General features: G+C 41.6%; 1 protein-coding gene and 1 long non-coding RNA gene across 5 annotated transcripts in view; one reads left to right on the forward strand and one right to left on the reverse strand.

The window, feature by feature from the left end:
* LOC123614901 (uncharacterized) overlaps positions 1-7722 on the reverse strand; it is an 87413-nt gene extending 79691 nt beyond the window's left edge. For 3 of the 4 annotated variants that reach the window (XR_012509173.1, XR_006722391.2, XR_012509171.1), the window contains exons 1-4: positions 7593-7722; positions 5041-5206; positions 3633-3709; positions 3170-3241 (exon numbers count right to left, since the gene is read on the reverse strand). This is a non-coding gene — a long non-coding RNA (uncharacterized LOC123614901). The remainder of the gene's footprint in view (positions 1-3169; positions 3242-3632; positions 3710-5040; positions 5207-7592) is intronic. The other variant, XR_012509172.1, reaches the window with a different exon arrangement.
* Positions 7723-7748: 26 nt separating this feature from the next.
* Positions 7749-12658, forward strand: LOC105063683 (ciliary microtubule-associated protein 3). Its single transcript, XM_010948296.3, has 6 exons — positions 7749-7872; positions 8101-8243; positions 8872-8970; positions 9745-9875; positions 11255-11372; positions 12416-12658. Exons 1-6 carry the CDS (start codon positions 7854-7856, stop codon positions 12482-12484), a joined length of 579 nt encoding a protein of 192 aa, XP_010946598.1. The 5' UTR covers positions 7749-7853; the 3' UTR covers positions 12485-12658.
* The last annotated feature ends 8006 nt before the right edge of the window (positions 12659-20664 follow it).

Genomic DNA, 20664 nt, shown 5'->3' on the forward strand with positions numbered 1-20664 from the left:
GTGCAATACCATAAACCTTGAATAACACCATGGGATTGATACAAAGTGCCACTAGTGATGCTGGAGGTTCTTCCAAGAAGCAGAGAAAAGTCATGACATTACAAGAAAAAAAAGTTGAATTGCTTGCTATATTCTGAAGGTTGGCGTCTGCAGCTGCATTTGCCCTCTATTTCAAGATAAATGAATCCAATGAAAGAACCATTGGAAAGAAAAAAGAAGGAAGGAAGGAAAGAGAGGGAGGAAGAGAAAGAAGAAGGAAGGAAGGAAGGAAGGAAGGAAGGAAGGAAGGAAGGAAGGAAGGAAGGAAGGAAAGAAAACTCATGAAGTTACCAGCAGGCATGAAAACCATGCACTTTTTGTGAAATAACCTTTTTATCTCGTATTGAAAATGCAACTTTTATACGGGTGCAGGATTGCTATAAGAAAGGCACACTTATAGACCCTAAGATGATTCAAGAAAAAGTGAAGTCATTATATGACAACTTGAAGCAAAAGGAAAGTGAAGGATCTAAATTTGGAGAAATTAATGCCAATAAAGGATGATAATTTTAGGAAAAGGCTTGGCTTATTTAAATATTGTCAATGTAACAGGAGAAGCAGCTTTTGCCAACCAAGAGGCAACAGACACATTCCCAGATGCCATTAACAAATAACAGAGAAAAAGAAATCAGCCTAAACAGGTTTTTATTGCAGATGAAAGTGCCTTATTCTGGAAAAAAAAAATGCCACAAAGGACATTTATGAGTAAGGAAGAGAAGCAAGGGTTGGCATTTGAGGCAGGAAGGGATAGGCTAAGTCTACTGTTTTACACAAATGCAGTCAGGTTTATGATCAGGACTGCCCTTATATATAAAGCTGCTAACCTCCAAGCCTTAAAGGAAGAAGATAAATGCCAGCTCAGTCCAAGGAGAACACTTTTTCTGGATTGGTTCCATCGATGCTTTGTTCCTGAAGTCAGGAAGCACTTTGCAAGTAGGGACTGCCTTTAAAATTCCTTTGATATTGAACAATTACCCTGGACACCCAGAATCCTATAAGTTCAACACTGAAAGCATCGAAGTGAGCTAGTTCCCCCCAAACACTATGTCTCTAATTCAACCTCAGATCGGGGTCATAAGGACCTTTAAGGCTCATTACACATAGTACTGTATAGAAAGGATTGTAGATGCTGTGGAAGAGAACCCTGATAGAACATCATAAAATTCTTGATGGATTACACCACTGAAGATGTCATCAATGTTACAGAAAAAGCCATGAAAGCCACCAAGCCCAAAACAATAAATCATTGCAGAAAATTGTGTCCAGATGTTATGCATGACTTCACAGGATTCATGACAAGAGTCAATCAAGGAAATCATGAAAGAGGTTGTGGATATGGCCAAAAAAAAAAAAAAGGTAGAAAGGTGAAGGATTTCAGCATATGGACTTGGAGACATTCAAGAGAAAACAGACGAATTAACAGAAGATGACTAGACGGAGATGAGCGCTTCCAAACCAATATCAAACGAGAAGGAAGAAGACGTGGATGAAGCAGTGCCAGAAAACAAACTGGCATTAGACCATCTGGCAGAAGGGCTCCATTTATTCAAGACTGCTTTGGTTTCTTTTATGACATGGACCTGTCTATGATGTGGGCACTGAAACTAAAGCAAACAGTGGTAAAAGGATTGGTACTACATAGAAACATTTTTAGAGAAATGAAAAAGCAAAAAATCAGACAGAAATAGTTAATATCCATTCTGATAGGTGAGAGGTGATATCTCATTGTGGTTTTGGTTTGCATTTCCCTGATGATTAGTGATGTTGAGCTTTTTTTCACATGTCTGATGGCCATCTTTATTTAGTCATATATTTATTTTTATCTGGAAAAATGCATATCCAGTTCTTTCACCCATTTTTAATCAAATTGCTTGGTTTTTTTGACATTAAGTTATATGAGTTCTTTATTCTTCTAGATATTAGCACCTTACTGGATACATGATTTGCAAATGTCTTCTCCCATTCAGTAGGTTGCCTTTTTGTTTTGTTGCTGGTTTCCTTCACTGTGCAAAAGCTCTTTAATTTGCTATAGTTCCATTTATTTTTCTTTATTTTCCCCTTTTGCTGTCCTTGCCTGAGGAGTCAGATCCAAAGAATATTGCTAAGATCTAAGTCAAAGATCTGACTGCTTATGCTTTCTTCTAGTTTTGTGATTTCAGGTCTTACATTCTTACATTTAACTCTTTAATTCATTTTGAATTTATTTTTGTATATGCTGTAAAATAGTAGTCCAATTCATTCTTTCATATATAGCTGTAAGACAGTGGTCCAGTTTTCCCAGCACCATTTATTGAGGATGTTCTCTTTTTCCCATTATATATTCTTGCTTCCTTTGCCATAGGTTAATTGACTCTATGAGCATAGATATATTTTTCAGCTCTCCATTCTGGTCTCTTGATCTGTGTCTGTTTTTGTGTCAGTATCATTTTGATGTCATATTTTACATCTTTTTATTTTGTGTGCCCTTAACTAATTATTTCACACGTAGATAATTTTACTACATTTGTCTTTTAACCTTCACACTTGCTGGAGGTGGTTGATTCACTGCCTTTACTTTATGTTTGCATTTGCCAGTGAGATTTTTTTCTTTCATAACTTTTGCTTGTAGTTGTAACCTTTTCTTTTCCATTAAAAGAAGTCCCTTTAACATTCCTTGTGGGGCCAGTTTCGTGGTGATAAATCTCCTTTACATTTGTCTAGGAAACTCTTTTCTATCCTCCACTTATGAATACTAAACTTGCTAGGTAGAGTATTTTGGGTTATATGCTTTTTTTTTTTTCTTTCAGCTCTGTTAATACATCATGCCACTCCCTTCTGGCCTATAAGCTTTCTGCTGAAAAATCAGCGCACTGTCTTATGAGGGTTCCCTTGTATGTAATTGGTTTTCTCTTGCTTCTTTTAAGAATTTCTTTTTAACGCTTGACACTTTAATTATGTCTTGGTGTGGGTCTCTTTGGAAAACCACTTTGGGATCATCCGAACTCCCCTCCGCACCTCCATGAGTGTAATTCATCCAGTGCCCACGCGTGCCAATGAGCCCGAGCAGCAGAGCCTCGTGCACTGTGGGGTTCGCCCTCCCTCTCATCCTCCCCGTCCCCAAGTCAACACATGGTTGGACATGCTGCCTTACCAAAGACAAAGACTTCACTCTGCTGCGGATGCCAAGCCAGTGAGGTAGGAAGGTAGCCAGAGGCACTGCAGCCTGTGAGGGAGAGAAGAGGGGTCTGGAATGAGACTCAAGCCCAGCTCTGAGAAGAAGCTTCTCAGATGGAATCACTCTAAATCCCAGGAGTGTCTATTTGGCTTCCCAAACCCTGCAGTCCTGTCCTCATCCTTGACCCTCATAATTTACGTCTATCCATCAGCCTCCTGCCCTTTCCAGACACGTGTCGCGGGAAAGTTACAATAACAAATCCTGAACACAACTCTGACTCCTTTGTTCACTCATCCAGGAAATGCAGAGTAAATCACCCACCCAGAAACCAGCCCGTCCTCTTGGGACCCACTGCATAAAATGGGATCAGCAGAACTTCTGTGCAAAGAAAACAGTTTTGCCATTTATGTCATAGTGACTGGACATCTGGCAACCTCACCTTTGACTCTAGCCAAGGAAAGCCTCTTTCAGGTGGATTCTTAGCACCATTTAAAAACAAAACAGGCATGGCCAGGACTGAAAAGGAAAGAACACGCACTCACTTTGGTATGAATTCAGAACCATCTGCTGAGCAAAGTCCCAAACCCTGATGCTAAGAAGCAAAAGGACACAGATACTGAATTTTGAACTACACTATGTACATAAAAAACATGTGTTCAAACAAGAACTTCCTTTGGACTGGTATGTCCTATGTCTTTGCCTACTAGACTTCTGGTATAGTCTACTTTTATAATAGATTGCAAAATCTCCAAAAAAATCTTATAGACTCATCATAATTAGTCACTGGTTTCTTATAATGAGCCCCAAGTGTTATTTAGTGAGGCTGATGTGACACTAAAGACACTCAGAGGAGGCCTAGGGACAGGAGCAATGAGAGCAGGGACCCACCAGAAGTCTTTGCTCCCGCTGACAGCTTGTGTGCCAGAGCTCAGGACACTGACTGTAGACACAATGCCATCGTGCTCATACTTGCCAGACCTTAACTCAAAGTGGGGATTCAAGTAATCTATTGTCAATAAATTAAGAAGTTATTCCTATAAAATCAGTATTCTACTCAGAAGTCCCACAGGTACTGAGTTTACAAAGGTACTGGTAGTGTAAATCTGCCAAAGCGACCTGGGACATGGCTCAAATTTCAGCCCTAAGAGTGGCTTCTGAAGTCCCACAAAATTTCAGCCCTAAGAGTGGCTTCTGAAGTCCCACAGCCCCTGGATATGGGCCCAGATTTCAGCCTCCACTTGGGGGCAACCCACCAGCAATTGTGCCCGCCCAGAGCAACCCAAGAAGGAGAATGCTATGGCAGGGTCTCACCCCTCCCTTCGTGAGGGCATGTTAACAATGGGTCTTTAATGGCAGGACCACACCCTGTGAGCCTGCAGAGAAGGAAGCTGCTATGGTGGGGTTCTGCTCTTCGCTTTGTGACAGCACGTTAACAGCGGGGCTTGAGTGGTAGACCCAGGCTCCTTTACACACACTCCCAGTTTCAGCCTGTATCACAATCCAGCCCCTTCATGCTGTCTCTGCACAGCCAACCCCAGTCCTCTCCCTGAGTCTGTCCTCTGAAAAGGCTTCAGCTTTAGCACCTAGTCTAGGCATGCACCCGCAGGCTTGTGTCTCAGGCTGGGGACAGCACAGACCCTCTGTGCTGGCTTCTCGCTGTTCTGTCTGCCACAAAGTGGTTGCTACTCTCTTCCAAGCTTCTGAAGCTCCCCTTCTGTGCCAGCTGATCTTCCCGCTGGTGAGGGGGTTTCCCAGGGCGAGGGGATTTTTCCTCTTTCACCACTCCCTCCCTGGGGCACAGGTGCCATCCAATTCTGTTTGTTTGTTTGTTTGTTTTTCCATCCTACCTGGTTACTTGAAGATTTTTCTTGTAGTTCCAGTTATATAAGATCTTCTACTAGAGTTCAGTAGGTATTCTGTGAGGATTGTTCCACATGTAGATGTATTTTTGATGTTATTTGTGGAAGACGGTGAGCTTCACATCCTTCTACTCTGCCGTCTTGAAGCCTCTGCCTGCGAACATTCTTCTGATTCATACTCCATTTCATTCATTTATTTTTAGATTTTATTATTTTCTGTTCCTCATGCATTGAGTTATTACTTTCAGTGATGGCTCTTTTAATTTATACAATTTGTATTCGATTCTCTTTTACTGCTTCTAAAATTCTCCATCTTTTCATTTAGTTTCTTGAATATAACTATTGGCTTTTACCATTTGCTGAATTGCTATATTATTATTAAATCCAATATATTTTTAAATGAGACAAAAACGTATTTAAAACATATATTAAATGTTGAATTCGTTTATTCCCTTTCGATTAGGCCACTGCAATAGAGCAAGTGGTTTCCTGAATCATAATTCTTACAAAGGCCCCATATATCGTTAAATAAGAAAAGCAGACAACTGTCTCCTAAATCGATAACAGACAGTCTCCATATCCATGATGCTATAATCATGGTTAGGAATGTACAGGAGGGAAACTCCTGAATCCTTTACTTAAGGTCTTCATTAAAAGTGGCCCCAAATAAAGCTTTGTCTAACTATTCTTCTATACTAAGCAGTCACCTCCAAAATTTTCTGATATGCAATAAGGTAGAAACAGATCACCTTAACGCAATTGAAAACTGAATTGATACAAAGCTGGATTTCAGGATTTTCTGAGAGCTAGTCTATTTCTTATTTAGCCTTACTCCTAGGGTTCATCTCTTTAGGGTCCCAACTAAAAGCACACGGTGTTTTTCAGTATTTGCCAGTATCCCCCTCTTCCATGGCCAGCCTAATTTTTATTTCCCAGCTCTCAGAGACTGTCTGCTCAAACCTCTGCTTCTGAGCCAGCTTCTTAATTAGCATATTTTAAGGGGAAGAGCAGCATCAGCTGTTGGACTAACCACTAAGGGTGAACTCTTTGGGAACTTAACCCTGCATGTTCTTACTTCCTTGGTGTATCTCTGAGATCTTCAAACATATATTTTATTTATTCCAGATTTCCTACGTCTTCTCGGCTGGAGGATTAACCTGAAGCAAACCAGTCTTCTAATGAGGGAATGTGTTGCCATATTTTTAAAGTACTTTGTAAGATATATTTCACGTTACTAATAATTTAAACAGTAATTTCAAAAAACACTGTGGGTACCTACAAATAGTAATACTACCTAAAATATTAATGAAACTGAAAATTATCAAATTCATACCATACTTCTTTACATTTCATTTACCATTGTATTACTGAAATTACATTGTGAGTAGACAGAAGGTTTAGAGTACATTATACAATTATCTTGAGACATATCTTTATTCCAGTTAAGATTTTTTTCTCATAAGACTTCTATATTACTAGACTTTATGCATTATTTCTTGTGGAAAAAAATGTTTCCAATATTGCTATATATAAGTCAGGTACAATCAATTATGTTTGTAGATTCCAGCAGGACGTTTGAATATCATGCAGGACATGAGATGATTCACTGTGCAACCGGGCAATGAGCTACATGTATCCAGCCTCCCTGGCCCATTGACCAGGAGCGTCTCCTTCCAAATTTTTAACAAGCAAAATGCTTCCACAAGTTTCCAAAATATCCTCTAGGACTCAGTATCACCTCTTTTGGAACCTTACATTAACTATATAAAATCATCCCTGTAGACAGTGCTAGGTCCAGTATGTATGAATCCCAGGTACATTCTTAGAGTCTGAAGAGTAGAGCTGAACCAGTCACATTCTGCATTCTGTTACCTCCCACACCTGACAACTCCTAAAGCTATCCTAAAATCAAGTGAAAACAAGTTACTGTCTAGGCAAAGGTAAAGAAGTCATCATACACCCTGGCATGTCTTTTTGGGTTAGGATGGGAGTGCTCCTGAGCTGGTGAGATATTATCTTCAGTAATAATAATCTCCTGTATTGTCACCTACCAAGTACTAGGCAATGAATTGTTTTAATCCTGTTATCTTAAACCTCTCAACAACCCTATAAGCAGGAACTACTTTTTTCCCAATTTGGAGATGAGGAAATGAGACTTAAACATTTAAGTGACTTTCAAAGATTTTCAAACTCTTAAGATCTTCTGTGATTCTGCTGCACTCTAACTGCTCCACTCAAGGCTTCCAGCCCTTTTAAAGCCTGGAGTCCTAGTTAAGGGTAGAAGGTAACCTCATGAGAATGGCTTGAGGAAAAAGAAAAAAAAAATAGGCCTAAGAGGGGATTAATACAGAACTGGCTCCATTCAGTCCCCAACTCCCCTACTCTGGGTATTGCCCAGGGAGCCCAACCCCAAAGGCCATCACTTAAGTGGCTGTATTTTCCTAAACCCCTGAACCTAGTAACCCAGATTTCAGCCCTGTGTCCTTCATTCCTTGACAGTACGTTACTACTGGCCCAGCTTCCAAAGCCCTTTAGCTCACCCCTTACTCCAGCAGCCCTTACAGTCGCGGGTCCAGGAAATCCTCTACACCCCGTCTCTCTTTGTCAGAGCTCACACTCTCCTGGCCCAGGAAGTGCAGGTTCCCGCCCAGTGTTGCTCCCAGAAAGCCTCACGAGCTGCGAGCTGCGCAGGCGCACCAGAAGCCACTCCCCTCCATGAGTACCTGCGCTGAGGCTGCCGGCCAGACTCTGTTTCCTAGGCAACACGGTACACAAACGCTGGCCCAAGCGGCACTGGCGTGATGTGCTTCAACAAAGCAGGTAAGGAGAGCTGACTCAAGAGCAGAGGCAGGAGGAAGAGAGGGAGGCAGGGAAAGAGCCAGGATGGAAGAGGGGTTCAACCGCTGTTTGAAGTTGGTCAGGTTTTTGTTAAGAACTCCTTTGCCCAGTTCTCTGCTCTGACCCCCTACTCACCACTTGCCCCCAAGTGCTCACTTAGACCAAGGAGCTTTCCCTCATGTGGAATGTCTCCTTCTTCTTGATTCTCAGAGCCGCTGGTTAACTACTCCTTTGGAACACGTCAGCAGAGGAAGCTCTTTCCTCACTTCCATCCCCCAAGCTTGCTGGGGAACAAGTTTCTCCCTCTTAGGGGAGTGCCCCACCGAGGGCCTGGATGTTACATACCAGAAGATGTGAGTATTCACTTTCCCTTAGGTGGGTCTCAGTTCCCCCAACTATCTAAGGATACCCAAGTTTCCTGGAAGAAAAATCCTAATGAATTTGTGACCTCCAGGGCCTCAACATGAGAAAGTGCCCTGGTCTTCTGCAATCAGCTGTCAGGGCCAATATCAGAAAATATGGGGCCATTCCTCCCCTTTTGCATCCCCCCCAAATGCAAGCCTTGGCCTCATGAATTCTCCAGTGTAGTCCCCCACTCATTTCCACCTCCAAAGTCCTGTAAATCAATGTATCCCCTTAGTCCAAACTTGGACTGTGGCTGTGTTGGGAGGTTAGTTTATGAAATCATATAATCAGACTGACAGTTGCATTAGAGCAGACTTAAGCACCGTGGGGCTCAGAGGACTGGATTCACTGGAATGCACAGAAATGGCATTTATTATACCTATCCAGCCACATTCCTTTATAGAGTTACCTGTGTTACTTATGTAATCGTATGGTCTTGGTTCAGAGGAGTTGAGAAAGAAAGAGCAATTTTTGGAGAAGAGGTTCAGGAATACTCTTAAGTTCACTCTGTTTTAATAACTATAATGTTCTCTATGTGCGTTTTTGCTTTCTTTGTTTTCTATGTACTCCCTGCAGCTGCATGGCTTGGCATACAACCTCTCTAAGATCCCAACCAGTAGAAAAGGATATGCTTTTGGAGCCAGAACAGCCATGAGGTTTAAGCCAATCAGTAAGGTTAGAAATGACTGAATGTGCTTAGATTTTAGTGTGATCTGTGTTGCTGCTTGTGTTTGCATTGGAGAGCAAAGCTGGAGGTTACCTAAAAAATATGCCCTGAAATTCAAGAAAAATAGGCATTTGAGAAAAAGCTACTAAGAACCCTATCTGAAAAGCTGAGGTGTCAGCATTGCAAATATGTGTGTGTGTGAGAGAGAGTGTTCTGGAAGAGTGAAAAACAGTTCTCAGAAGAAATGATACCAAGGCAAGGGCTTCGGTCCTGAGACAGCTGATGTTAAAGTACTGGAGGCTTTATTAATACGCATCATATCCTCTTGTCAGTTAAAAAGCAAATTCCAACTTCTTCACCCTTTTGTGAGATTGGATTTCAAGTCCTCAGTATAAGATCCTAATCTCTAGTTGGACATTTTCCTGACACTTAAGCTGAAGGAGAGGGATACTGGCTTTAAAAGAATCTCTGAGTGGGATGGTGGGATGGTGGGATGGTGGGATGGTGGGGGTAGTAGGTGCAGCAAGTCACCTTGGCTCTCTACCCACCATTGGTTTATTTCTACAACCTAAGCATTAGGTATCTTTAGGTAGCTGAACCTAAAGCTGAACCTGAATCCTTCTTTGGGTTTGCTACCTACTGTTTGCCTGTTTCTATAGCTTGAGGTGATTAAAACATAGCTAATACATGAACAGGAAAAGGATGATTCTTTTTTTCTACTTATAATGCTTTATATGTATATAAGTCATTCTCTAACATATTGACCTTTTTCTTGGAAACAGGATACAACACCTCACCCAGGCATGTACCAGACAGTCAATCCTTGGGGACAAAAAGACAAACGAAATTTTGCTCCATTTAATGCCTTGTCACCTCGATTTAGGACATACTCAAAGGACCCTTGTTATCCTGGGTACGTGTCCCTTTTCTGGTGCACTTCAGCGAAGAACAATAGGAAGGGAGATACAAGAAGGGGTTACATCCCAACCATACCCGCTAGATAAGAAATCACTCATCTTTAAAGTTTCAAACTCTTGCCATCCAGGTCTCTAGAATTATAAAATTGTAAATTGTAGTGAGTCATTCAATAAATATTTATAAATGAGCAGGCAGTTTTGTAGGTTTCAGGAATTTTGCATTAAATCCATCACACAAGGCTCCTGATTTCTTGGAGCTTACATCTGAGAGTCCAGAGAGATGAGAAGCCAGTAAACAAGAAAATATCAATAGTAATAAGGAGAGTACTTATTAGTTAGACTGTGTCAGTTCTGAGAGTGAAAAGGGGACTTGTTAATAATTATACCAAGATGGTTTACATAAGCTGGGGCTGTCATGGGTACACTGGGAAGTATGGTGACCTGGTGATGGGCTGAAGAAAATCAAACAGGATGATGATATGATACGGAGTGATGGACTGAAATCTACTTTAGCAAGGATTGTCAAGATAGGTCTTTCTGGGGAAATGACACTTGATCTGAAATCACAATGACAAGACTGAGCTTGTGAAGATCTGGGCCCAGAGCTACCCAGGCAGGAGGAACAGCATGTGCAAAGTCTGCATGTTGGGAAGGAATTTGGTGTGAGGAAGAAGGTCAGTATGGCTAGAGAATGTAGTGAGCAAAGAGGAAGTGATAACAGAGGAGGAGGGGCGGGGCTAGAGTATGTAGGACTTATAGACCATGGGAGACATTCTAAGTGCCTTAGAAAGCCATCAGAATGTATGGAATTGCAGGGCACGGGGTCAAGGTCTTTCTTTTACTGGTGAGAAATCCAAGGATCAGAGAGTGAGTGTAACATTCTCACGGTCTCAGTAAGAAAGTAGAAGTGTTGAACCTTGATCCCAATGTTCACCCTACATGTTATTTCCACCACAGCAAAGAGTCTATAACAAAAGGTGTTATGAACAAAGACAATTATAAAATCATCACATTTTCAAGAAATTTCACATCATGGCAGTACTTAGGCATCACTGTGGTAGCTCTCTTTTATCAACCACCATTTCTGGGCTCTTTTGGTCTCTCAGCTAAGAATACTGAGGTTGCAGGAATAGTTTAAACTAGAGTCAGTTTTTACCATCACTGCATGTCAAGGCTAGGTATCTTGAACTCTAACACCTGCTTAGAAGTACATTAACAGGCACAGGAACCCTATGCTTGCCTGACATTAAAAATCTAATCAGTTTGTTACCTTTTCCAAAGCGTGAGGACTAGTTCAGGTGTACATGTGGTACTGATGAAGTTCGTATATGGTCACTAACTCTTTTGACATAATATTTTGTATTTTTATTTCTAGCCCTGGCACATACAACCCAGAAACAAAGGAACCCCAGAAAATCACCTGGCCAATGAGATTTGGATCTCCAGACTGGGCTCAGATTCCATGTCTACAGAAAAGAACCCTGAAAGCTGAGGTAGTACCAGATTGGACTTGTGTAGGGCATGCTACCTAATACTTTCATGTGTATCAGTGATTCTTAACCAGCAATCTGTGAATGATCTTCAAGAAGTCCTTGTTCTCCTGAAATTACATGCACAATTTTGTGTATATCTGCATATGGGGATCTTTTTGGAGAGTTACACAATTTCACTCAATATTTAAAGGTGTGTGTGACTGAACAAGTCAGATTTTCTTAGTTAATCCTCAAATAATCTTCTGTGGTAATTCTAAATAATCATCCCCTTATGACTGAGGAGGAAACTGAGGCTGAGGTGGACTGAGTGACTTGTGGATGTTGCTCAGCTAGAATCCAGATCCTGTGACTCCTAAGCCATCACACCACTTGAGTATTAGATCGTCAAGGGGCTGTAGCTCCTTCTGGCAAGAACCTGGATTGCGGGACAGACTGCCTGGGTTTAAACACTAGCTCCATATTTGCTTGCTGTGTGATCTTGTGCAAGTCCTCTAACTTTTCTAAGCCCATCTTAGAAAAGTTGCTTGTCTTACAATGGGTTAATATTAGACTCAATTTCATAAGGTTGTAAAGATTGAGATAATGTAGAAAAGCATTTAGCACAGTACCCGTAACATCACAAATGTTCAACCCATGTCAGCTGTCATAATTCCAGCAGTGCCTTGTTTTTCCCTGGTAGAACTCTGCATTAATTCTACAAGTATTTATTAAATGCCTGATGTATTAATATTATTATGCTAGGGCCTATGGGTAATGGTCAAGAATTAAACATATAATCTTTGTTTTCATGAAATTTACCAGCCATACTTGGAGATTTACTAAGGAGAAAATAATTTCTAGCATGATACGCACCAGAGTAAGATGACAGGAAGTAGATACACACGCCAGTATTGAGAGAGTCACTAAGGCTGGGTTACTGTGTGGGTGGGGCTCAGCTGGGCCCCAACAGCTATAGGGTGCAGTTGTATTTTGCACAGCCAGGAAGACCAGAGGCAAAGGGCTCTCATTAGAACACTGACCTAGACCTTATTCCTTCATTGCAGCTGTCCACAGACAAAGACTTTAGGAAGCATCGGAGCCGTGTGGCCTACCTAAGCCTGTATTACAACTGAAAAGCTGTGACCACCCTCACTTGCTCCTCCTGACCATGGAGTCTCCAGGACTGAGGACAGAGCTGCTCTTCTCCTTCTTCATTGCTCTGACCCCCTTGTCTGCCAGCATGAGGTCCAGGGAGGTGCAAGGGGCTCATAACCACTATATGACAGCATAAAGACTGGTTCAGAGTGCTCTCTCTCCATGTGCTGCTTTGTCATATACACATGCAGATGGGTCTGGGGGTCCCTACTGAGTGTTCAATGGGGTAGCTCCACTTTACTGGCATACTGGTGGGTCCTTGCCGTCCTGCGCTGATTCCCAGACACCAGTTTGATGTATTCCACCAATAGCCCTGGTAATAGGACACTTTTGGTCTATATGTATCAAGGATTTGGATGGCTTGCTTGGGCTTGTATATGAACTTGCTAGGCAAGTTCAGAGGATACTTAAAGGCAGAGTTAACATTTATATTTTAGGAGCTCTTCCAAGTGTCTGAGTTCTCTGGTGCAGAGTGGGAAGGTCCTGATTTGATTGCCTTTCGCAGATTCATGTAACTCTTACAGAATCACACCCCCTCTTTCCCATTACATCATCTATTAAGTCTGTCAGTCATCATACATATTGAGTTTCTATCATGTGTCAGGCAGAGTGGGAAGCACTGGGGATATAGCAGGAGTCAAAATAAACTCATCTACTGACTCCTTGGGCCTGGACTGAAGTAGAGAAGGACTCCCCAGGGAGGCTATGGATTGGATCTCCTCCCCCAACACAGTTTGCATGATGTTCTGAAGGCTGGCAAGTTACTCTAGGTGTGTACATGCCAGAATTCATAGCAGCCACACTCAAAGTACCTATCTAGACACTGGCCTGGTCCTTTGTGCATATGTAAAACCCCTCTTTTCTGTATATGTAAAACCGTGAAACAACAAATCTAGTAAAATGGGCTCCTGATGAACTTAGGCTTCAAAGCTAGAATTGTAATTTTTTTTACACTGTTTATACCTCATATTCATACCTCTTAATGTTGTCATAGCCAGCCCACTCAGTTTTTTTTTACAAGCATGTGAGATGTTTTGGTCTTCATTTAAGAATGAAGACCTATTGGGGGACTGAAGTAGGCAACATTGAGCATGTCACAGATTGTCAGGAAGTAGAGGAGAAAGGAATTAATAGGAGAAATATAAGAAATGGGAGAGGGATGAAAAAGGGGACATTGTGGAATATCTACATAACTTTCACGTATTTCTCTTGAAAGTGATTCTGTTTCATAAAATGAAGACACAAAGTTCTACGAACCCAGGTACAAACAGGTAAAATTCTAATTCTGTACCCAGAGGTTAGTTAAGAAATGGTAAGCATGACAATGTTTGCTGAGATCATTTGTCCACAAACACGTCTTTGGCAAATACTGCTAATTATTCTTTGTATTTTCAGCTTAGAATTTGAGTAAATTCAATCAATTCAGGTTAGAAAGGAGATCAAATTATTTGCCATCCTCAGGCTAGTCTGTTGAAATCTTTTTCCATCTACTTACATGAAAGTAATAGAATTCAGTATTGCTTTGGGCTGTGGGAAAGTTGATGCCATACACTTCAAAATCCAAAAAGGAAATTCAGATTGATCTTTTTTTAAGTGAAAAATGTTTCGTAGCCATCAACCTGCCTTTCCCCAGGCTGCTGTGCTCAGAGCTGTCAGAGCTGTGAGAGCCAGGGTATAGGATCTCAGGAGTATAAGGGTAGCAAGATGACTTAGAGACTGGAAGAGTTTCCACAGTGTATTTTAGCCTGAACTGGCCACACTGCTTACCTCATAGTAAGCCCAGAAGCCAGCCTCACTCTTGTAAAGACCAGATGACCCTGCCCCAGAGACTGGGGCACAGACTCAAGTGTCAGAAGTGCTGAGCCGGAAAGTCCTCCCATAGGAGGGGAACCCCATGATAAGCTTCCCTGAAGGGACCCCATTGTCTCTCCAGTACTTCATGGCGTATTCCTGAAGAAGGCAACACAGTCATTATTCCTCACCAGCGTCTGTTCTGTATGATTAACAAAGTCTAGCTAGTTGTCTCCTAAAGAGAAAGCCCCTTTCCCAACAACCAAGGCTCTCCCCAATCCCTTCCCATCTCCCCTCTGCATATGACTTGAGTCTTTTCTTTCTTATACAACTGAGATAATTCATGTCACCTTGATCCTTGGATCTTGCGTGCAGGGGACTGCTGTGTCCTGTACACGTGTCCCAGCCACCATGGAAGTCATAGGTCATCACGCTGATGAAATCAAGGAGCCTGGAACAAGAGATTTTGAGCCATCAAGATCCTGGAGGCATTTTCTTTTTCTTTTTTTTTTTTTAAGTTTACATATACGTACTAATTATTGTTTCTAAGAACAGATTAGAGCTTTAGCTTTTTAAACTTACATAGTTATCAAAGGAATAAAGCCATTTTCTTACAATTTAAGAGCAAGAAATGATATCAATGGAGACCCATGATGTCAAGTAAATATCCATATGTCCCCACTAATGTGGCCTCCTGGGTATCTCCAGGGAGTGTGTTATCTTCTGTGACTCCCACTGGGCTAGAAAGAAAGTCTTCTCTCCTTCCTTGAGAGAATCAGGGCAAACTCTGAGCAGAAGGTAAGGAAATGTGGTTGCTATAGCATGTGTTTCAAAAACTCACATCTCCAGTGCCACAAGTATCACAAATGAGTAGCTTTGTCCATAACAGCAATGACTGTCTCAGGCAGATTTCACTGTAACGGCATTTATCTCCCTTGTATTAACATTAATTTGGTAGTGCAACAGATATTTGCTAAGCACTTGTTATCTGCAAGACATCTAAGATCTGGGGATTTAAAGAGAAAAATAGTAGTCTCTTCCCTCTAGGAGATCATAATCCAGTTAGGGAGGCACACATGTACGAAATGGGTAAAATAAAATGTACTGTGTAAGCACGATCAGAGCTACAAAGTGCTGTAATTATCTCTTCTCAGGCAGTGGGAGGGCAGACAGAGGAAAGGAAAAAAGACGTCAGGAATAAGGGAAGCTTTTATTTACACAACATGAGATTTTAATTAATTTTTATGAATAAATTAATGATATGTGACCAGTGATGACATCATGAGAAATAGTTAAATGGAAAGAGAGGTCTAGAACCTGTTTTATAAACATAACCCAAATAAGGGCTGCGGTCCCATGTGACCACTGTCTGCCAGTCCCCAGACATGCCAAGCTCTTACCTCTCTCTCTGCTCCTGCACATTGGGCTGTTTTTCCAGTGCTTATGCAATGATCAGGACATAAAAATTGGAATAGATGCACAGGTAAATACTAGGGGATTAAAAGAGAAATCACCGTAGATTAGGCACCCAGGAAAACTTTTTGGAGGAGATAGGAATTAATCCAGGTCTGTCAAAAATTCAAATAAGCACAAAGGAGAGGAGGGGCACTTCAGGTGGTATCATCAAAAGAAAAGAGGAAGGAAGTCATAAGAAGTTGTGAGCACTTGATGGAGTCTATGCTTCAGATCAGAAAGTAGTGGAAAGGCTGCTTTGATAGGTAAGGCCTCACTTTTGTATGGTCTTGAGTACAGGCCAAAGGCATTTCGTCTTTAATTTGCATATGATGGAAAATTTTTGAGTGCTTTGAGTGTAGAAGTAACAGATTCAGGTTCATGAGCTTTGGGATCTGATGTACTGAACCTGAGATGAGAAGACAGAAGAGCTTAACAACTGAGGTGGACAAATCTTTCCCAGACTTAGGTGCCCAGAGCCTGGAATCTAGTACCTCTCCCAGGAGAGGAAGTTGGCTTCTTTCATGCTGAGCTTAATCATGGAGCGAAAGTAGAAGAAGAAAGGGCAACAGCATCACGCAGCCATGGGTACCTTCGAAAAAAGAGATCAGTGCTGGGGAAGCAGAAGCAGTTCTTTTCTGCAGTTGCAGTTTCCACTTCTATGGAGGGAAAGAACAGTGACTGGTGTTACATTAAACAATCCATGTGTAAGATCGACAGAGAACTGTGGGAGTTGGAGGTAAAGAAATAAGAAATTAGTAGGGCAGTCTACCCAAGCAATAGAAATAAAAGCAAGAATAAACAAATGGGACCTAATGAAACTTACAAGCTTCTACACAGCAAAGGAAACCATAAGTAAAACAAAACGACAACCTATGGAATGGGAGAAAATTTTTGCAAATGAAACCAACAAAGGCTTGATCTCCAGAATATATAAGCAGCTCATATGACTTAATAAGAAAAAAACAAACAACTCATCCAAAAATGGGCAGAAGACCTAAACAAGCAATTCTCCAATGAAGACATACAAATGATCAATAGGCATATGAAAAAATGCTCAATATCACTAATTATCAGACAAATGCAAATCAAAACTACAATGAGGTATCACCTCACATCAGTCAGAATGGCCATCATTCAAAAGTCCACAAATGACAAATGCTGGAGAGGCTGTGGAGAAAAGGGAACCCTCCTACACTGCTGGTGGGAATGCAGTTTGGTGCAGCCAATGTGGAAAACAGTATGGAGATTTCTCAAAAGACTAGGAATAGACTTACCGTATGACCAGTCATCCCACTCCTGTGCATATATCCAGAAGGAACCCTACTTCAAAAAGACACCTGCACCCCAATGTTCATAGCAGCACTATTTACAATAGCCAAGGCATGGAAGCAGCCTAAATGTCCATCAATAGATGACTGGATAAAGAAGAAGTGGTATATTTATACAATGAAATACTATTCAGCCATAAAAACTGACAATATATAACGCCATTTGCAGCAACATGGATGCTCCTGGAGAATGTCATTCTAAGTGAAGTAAGTCGGACAGAGAAAGAAAAATGCCATATGAGATTGCTCATAAGCAGAATTCAAAAAAAACCACATAAATACAAAATAGAAACAGACTCATAGACATAGAATACAAACTTGTGGTTGCCAAGTTGGGGGTGGGAAGGGACAGACTAGGATTTCAAAATGTAGAATAGATTAAACAAGATTATACTGTATAGCACAGGGAAATATACACAAGATCTTATGGTAGCTTACAGTGAAAAAAAATGTGACAATGAATATATGTATGTTCGTGTATAACTGAAAAATCGTGCTCTACACTGGAATTTGACACAACATTGTAAAATGACTATAACTCAATAAAAAAAAATGTTGAAAAAAGATTAGTGAAAGGTCAGGTCATCAAAGATCCAAAGTGAAATTGTATGGAGGAGGGAGCAGATTTACCCTACATGGTTCCAAGAGGCAGAGTTAAGATCAGGGAACAAAATCAGAAGACACAGAAACCGTAGCATTACCTAAAGAGCTTTCTGAAGTCAGTACTGCTGTGGAAGCAACTTCTATCTTAGGAGAAAGTTTGAATTAAACAGCCATTGATGTCCTTTCCAATTCTTAGCCTCTGCAAAGGTTGAACCAAGTTAGTAATCATGGATTTTTCTGACAGCTTAAGGCTTTAGAAAACAGAAGGCAAACTAAAACCCTCAGATGCTATGAGAACGTCACTCACAGTCAGTGTCATATCCCAGGACCACACTCAGGCTGCCGCTCCCATAGGACAGTGTATAGTCTTGCCGGTTGTTTCTGAAGGTTGAAGATTGGCTGAGGTTGAACCTATTGTGACTGGCTGTAGAAAGACAAAATGAAATATCAATTTCATTCATTACTTTCTAAAGTACTTGGAGACTACTTACCCTCAGTGGCCTGAGATCATCAGACCAAGGCTGGGACAGGGCTTTAATTTAAATTCCTTGTAATGTAGACAGACTATGTTAGCCTCAGAAAATCTGTCCACTTGGATACCAAAATTCTATCCAACCCTCCATCCCTGAGGGATGACTCTTCTCAATAGTGCCAGGAATTCCAGCTCACAGGAGAAAGCTGAGTGAAAGGAACAATACAGAAAGGAATGGAAGCCTCGGTCTGTTTCTGCTGCCTCTCCCCAGAACTATCAGCACTTCTGAAACGTAGACCAAGAGCAAGATTTCCAGATGCTCCTAACTTAGGGAGAATGAGCTCATGTTTATGCACCGAGAACTCTGGACTTGGCACTGTAAGCCTGTGCTCATCCTGACTCTGCCCTCCCTCTGCTCCCATCCAGGGGTTGATGATGGTGATGGTACACTTACAGCAGTCTGGCAGTAGGTGGAGGGTACCCACAGGTTGGAGGAACCCATGTCAAAGAGGACCAGGAAATTTTGGGTGGTGCCCCAATGCTGATCTCCCCAAAGTAGAAAGACTGCAAAGAAAGTTTTGTCACCCTCATTAAGCAGCCAAGCCTTGTCCTAAGGATGGGGAAGAAGTTGACCCACTGGAAGCCATATTTTGCCCAAATTATTTCCTTGGGAGAATAAGAGGTTTCTCCCACAAATTCTCCTTTCCATCTGGAGCCAGATGCTCTCACTACTCCACTTTTGAGACTTAGTCTGGCAAGACAATGTCTTCTTCTAAATGTGTTTTCTACTTTGCAATAAGGTGATACCTCCATGGATTTACCATGCCATGCCAGAACACCCAAGGATGGAGACGAGTCACTTTTTCTCTTTTCCCAGTGTCTATCCATACTCCCATTTCACCCACACATATACGTACATTCACTCAGACACATACATACATGCACACAGACACATACACACTCATGCACGCTCGTCTCCCCTTCACGTCCAGTGTTAGATATGTCTACCATCATTCTCCTTTGTGATCACATACTAGAAAGGGAGCTAGGAAGTCTAGAGTGAGAGGCAGCATGGAAAGCAAGAAGAGAACTTCACTGAGAGATACTGAATTTGGGTCAAACGTGTCACTTACCTGCCTCTAGTTCCTCAATCTATAAAATTTGGGAATTGAAACAAGAAATCCCTTCAGTGGCTTCCAGCTCTGTATGTTAAGATGCCCTGTGTAGATATTGTAGCCTCAAGGACATTCAAATATTTGCACTGGGTACCTATGCATTTTTCCAAAAAAGGGAGAGATGTTGTGACTGGAGCCACTGGAGATTTTGCCTGGTGGACTTGCATGTGTTTTCCCTCTTTCCCCTGCAGCTGTCTACTAGGACTTCCTTTGGATCTCTTGATTGACTTGAACATCCCCACTATGAATCTGTTGACTGTATAGACAGGGCTTTGGAGGGATGAGCCAGTGATGAGAGGAAAGGAGGAAGGAAAGGAATCACTATACTATTAGATGGCACCAACTCATACACATTTCAGATATTTTCCATAACAAGGTGAGACTTTGGTTCTTTAACTTGTCCAAAATCAGAGCTAATTAGATGCATAAATGAGTATATAAGAATGGTTGTTAGTCAAGGGTCATAGACACCACCTCCCTCTTCACTCACATCCAGGCAGCTGGTGAAGGACTCATAAGAAACAGCATCATTACTGAAATGATACTTGGCAGCTGGATCAACCTTTGGGCCGTTCTTTAGGAATTTCTCCGGTACACCCTGCTCCTCCATTGCAAATAAACTTGCCTTTCCTCAGGGTGATTCTGCAGAGAATAGGGTAAGAAAAGGAACGAGCTTCACATGTCCCATTCCAGCAATCCCTTCAATGATCTGACCTGGAGTTTTTAAACCTCTTCAGTACTCTACTCAAGAATCTCTTTTAGGAAATGCTCCCAGACTTTAGCAAGTTCTGACTACTGCAGTCACTCAAAGATTTCCAGCATGGAAATATACTACACCATATATTTGGGTTTTGTATTTATATACTGGGTTTTGTGTATATATCCTACTCTTACACACACACACACTATCCATTTAAATCATGGCCCCCAGCAGGTGTTCAGTTCATGATTTCAAGAAATAATCTGACTACCTTTCCAAGAGGCCTTCAGAAGGAATCCTTTGCTCCTCCATAGCTCATCATGCTCGTTAGGGCTGGAATTCACGATGAAACTAAATCCCAATGCACACCTTTCCAAGCCCTCTGAGTGGTATAGACAAACCAAGACCAAGCTCTTCATGGTGCTGATTTCCCACGGTGCACAAGCACACAGGACTCAGCGGCAGACTCAAGGGATGGAACACACAGAAGGAGGCTGGGTCTCTCTCTTTTATACTGATCTCCCTGCACTGTTCATCTCTAGGCATACGGGCTTTCCTTTCTTTGTACCAGTTTGTACCCCTACACATCCATGTACCCTGATTGTTTTTCACTCTGGCATGTATCAAGGACTTT

The sequence above is a fragment of the Camelus bactrianus genome, chromosome 9 (genome assembly GCF_048773025.1).
Source record: "Camelus bactrianus isolate YW-2024 breed Bactrian camel chromosome 9, ASM4877302v1, whole genome shotgun sequence".
Taxonomy (NCBI): Eukaryota; Metazoa; Chordata; class Mammalia; order Artiodactyla; family Camelidae; genus Camelus; species Camelus bactrianus.

What these genes read in the sequence shown, in the direction of transcription:
- LOC105063683 (XM_010948296.3), top strand. An exon ending in GATGTTACATACCAGAAGAT is followed by an intron (nt 8,244 to 8,871) that starts GTGAGTATTCAC and finishes TACTCCCTGCAG; the next exon opens with CTGCATGGCTTGGCATACAA. An exon ending in AAGGACCCTTGTTATCCTGG is followed by an intron (nt 9,876 to 11,254) that starts GTACGTGTCCCT and finishes TTTTATTTCTAG; the next exon opens with CCCTGGCACATACAACCCAG.